At 31.8% G+C, this 3,753-nt stretch overlaps 1 protein-coding gene across 1 annotated transcript in view; it reads right to left on the bottom strand.

The window, feature by feature from the left end:
* Positions 1-3,753, bottom strand: part of LRP1B (LDL receptor related protein 1B) — a 1,708,438-nt gene that overhangs the window by 179,685 nt on the left and 1,525,000 nt on the right. Inside the window, exon 66 of the mRNA XM_011354519.1 lies at positions 3,205-3,324. Within this exon, the coding sequence (XP_011352821.1) occupies positions 3,205-3,324 (120 nt within the window). The remainder of the gene's footprint in view (positions 1-3,204; positions 3,325-3,753) is intronic.

The raw sequence follows: 3,753 nt of genomic DNA, 5'->3' as shown, positions 1-3,753 counted from the left end.
TTAAAATGGCACATGGTGCTTACTGTATGACTTTCCATACAAGTCTGTATGTTTGAAATATTTTATAGTTTAATATATGCTTGCTTTTACTTTTTTTTTTTTTTAAATCTGTTTCTTATACTTTTATAGCTTGAGTAGCCTGATTCAAATTTCCTTACCAGACATTTAAGGGAAAATAAAAGCACTCTTTGATCAGTTCTATCTTTTGGTTTGAATGTGTTCAGTGTCATACTGGAAACATCAGGCTGTGGAAAGTACAAAACTACTCCAAGAAGCTGAAGTTCCTCTCACAAGTCCTAGCTAGTGTGGTTACAGCTAACACTTTAATTAAAAATAATTAGGCAAGCAGCAGGTTATACATCAAAGCTGCTCAAAAGTGGCAAATGATGCTGAACCATCTTGGAAGCAAGCCTCCTTTTGATGACAGAATTTTAGATAAGAAAAAGAAATCAGGAAACAAGGCCATAGGAAGGAGTAATGTGGCAGAACAAACAGTGGATTCTAGAGAGCTGGAGACTGAGTGCAGAGCTGACCAGGAAACCCAGCCAGACCAACTGATGAAAAGAGTGTTTCATTGGGATCTGGGAATTGAGAGTATAAACTATCAACCAGGGAAAGAGAACATAATCGAAAGACATATCCTGATAAGTTCCAAATTGCAAAAAGTTTCAACTCAGATTACAAAGCAGAGGAATGAATCTAGTACAGATCCGTCAAATTCCTAAATCCACATTTCATTTCGAAAATGGAAGTCATAGGAAGAAGGTGAAAACAGTTTGAAACCGAGATTCTGAATGAAAATCCTGAAGCTACTGCATTTAGAGTATTCTACTTATTTTGCTCAGGTATTCAAACATGGTGTTTGCCCAATATTGTAATAAATAATAAAAATCTTCCAAGAATAGTCAACAACAACAATAGTCTAGTAAAAGTGTGTACATCTACATTTTAAAATGCTTATTTTTCTTTGGATATAGAATGAAGAAAGTATAAACACCTACAGGCAGTGAGAGTAATTTTATAACTATTAACAACTTACAATATAACATCGCAACTGTCTTACTATGACTGTGGGGGTAGCATAGATTTCAATCTTTGCTTACACAGAAATAAAACTAAAAAGCATTATTAAATATTTATGAATTGAAAACCAAATGTGCCAAATGTAGCTTTTACAAACTGATAAATTTTGCTATCTCAAAAATTCAGTGTAATAATGTTAGGTAGTTAAACAAGCAAGAGCAACAGGAGCAAAGGCCCAGCTCTGTAACCATAGAAATTTCTCTTGAAGACCTTCTATAAGGGCTTCCCAGAAATACCTCCCTTTTAGGGTTATAAATTACCCCAAATCCTAGAGCACAAAGGCCATAAAAGCTGCTGGCTAAACCAGATACAAACGCATGCACAGAAAGTACTATCCTTAACTTCAGCCTCATGATACCAACATTATAATATCATGACCATGCCTGGAAGTTCATGAATCTAATTATAACAGACTGAATTCTGGGTAAGCACATGCTCACTAGGCAAAAAGTTGTATAGCAGCCAACTGTCAGTTAAGGTGACCTCACATACAGATCATCTAGGCCCTCCCATCACAGCCCAAATATAAACAGACCTTCTCATCTCTGTGTTGTTATAGTGTTCCTGGCTGGAAACCCTCCCTTTCCTTTGGGGTGTACTATCTTATTTCTTCACCTTCTAAATTCCACAGGGCTGCAGCCTTCCTTAGTGCAGCCCTTCTCCTTTGTACTTTCAATAAATCTTACTTTTTCTCAATTTCACCGACCTGAAATTCTTTGCTGACTGGGCAGGAAAGAACCCAAGAATAACACTCTACACCACCTTCCACTGTCCTCCTCCTCCCCCCTCATGCTGCTATGGGGACACCGGATTTCACCGCACCCCACTGGTGACAATTAGATGGAAAATTATGTAGTTAATTTTATTTTTAAAATGTATATCTAAAGTCTTACGAAGACTAGATTTTTAGACCAAGACTCTTTAATTATATTTAATGTACTTCTATTCAAAATTGATTCATTGCCTCCTTAAATTCTAGATTAGCATACAGTCTTTACACATATTAAATATATTAGTTGTTAAATTTGCAAGTACTCATAAAAATCTCAAAAATTACATAAGATTGAATTCAATAAACAAAATAAAAAAATTTAAAAAATATTTACACATTGCCAGTATTTTAATTCTCTACATTACATGTGTTTTTTTTTTTTTTCGTGCTTTTTTATACTGTTTTTTTAGGCTATTCCATATCTCCTCTCATAAGTGTTGTTCAATATAAATGAAATTTCAGAGAACTTAAATGTTTTTTATTATTATTTTCATTTCTCCCAGAAGACTTAAGAGCCATGTGAAATCTAGCAAATGTATTTACCATTTTTTTCTATAAGTTTGGAAATCCTATCTTTAGGATTGAACAAAGTTTGTCTTCTCTAATCAATTACTAAATTAATTTTTTTCGTTTCCCAACGATGCCAAGTTTGGTGTATTCACCTACAAAATAGCCTCAATCAATGTTGGCAAATGTTGATAAAATGAATTACACATGACAACTATTCTTTTGTCTCACTGTTGACATTTTCAAGATAATATAAATTGCATTAAACAAAATGATTATATTCTTCATTTGTCCAATGTTAATGAAGGAATATTTATTGTAAATAAAATAAAATTATTTAAAGTAAAAATAATTTTTCAGAAACAAATTCTTACTTAAGTGATTGCTGTCATCTACTAAAACAGAACAAATATTTGTATTTTTTTCTTTTTTATCATGTTTAAGAATAAACAATAATCATTGAATGAATGGAAATCATATGTATGTAAGCAGAAAAATGAAGGAAAATACAAAAATAGTGTTTGATTATTTCTATTTATTAAACGTTAATACTATTTAATAAATATTAATATCATCTTCTAATATAAGATGATTGTTTTATGCTACCTTTTTGATCTGTCTTTTCAGAAAAGTTTTGACTTACACAGTAAACAATACTTATTCTTCTGATTTACTCTCCATGCTTTTATAAACTAGCCAACCTGAAGTTGTTGAACACAGAGACAAAACTTTCTCATATAAGACTTTAATCTCATCAAACTTGTGCTCAAATTCGTTTCACTATGACATCTCAGATGATGACAGAAACACAATAGGTAAGATCCGCAGTACGAAACACTCACCGCAGTTGGCCTCATCTGATGCATCTGCGCAGTCTGGATCCTCATCACAAACCCACAGCTTGGAAATGCAATGCTTGGTAGTTTTACATTGGAAATAGTCTGGAGAACAGCTGTTTTCAGCTTAAGAGGAAAACATTTATTATAATGTAGCTTTAGACAAAGAAAGTTTATTTAAAAAACAATCAGACAAACACATGTTTAAGATAGTTAAAAATGTATCATTTTTTTAATTAATAGGCTCTGAAGGGAAGAAGTTTTAACTTTTAAATATCTACAATGTATTCCTAATATATTTGCCAGTAGAAATAAATAAAACATATTTATCCAAGGATGCATTTGATAAAAATCAGTTTTAATATAACCCTACCTTGATCAGATATTTTGAAACTAATTTTAAAAATAAAAAATTCAGGGCTTTTCAGAATATTATTTTTCCAGATAAATAAATTTAACAATTTATACATATGCATTTTATAAATAAGAAAAGATTAAAATTAGAAGAGATTGGTGAATAAAGAAATAGAAAGCATAAAATTTATCAGAATCTCT

This window comes from Pteropus vampyrus, unplaced genomic scaffold (genome assembly GCF_000151845.1).
Source record: "Pteropus vampyrus isolate Shadow unplaced genomic scaffold, Pvam_2.0 Scaffold17, whole genome shotgun sequence".
Lineage (NCBI taxonomy): Eukaryota > Metazoa > Chordata > Mammalia > Chiroptera > Pteropodidae > Pteropus > Pteropus vampyrus.
This window is presented reverse-complemented; position numbering and strand designations above follow the sequence as displayed.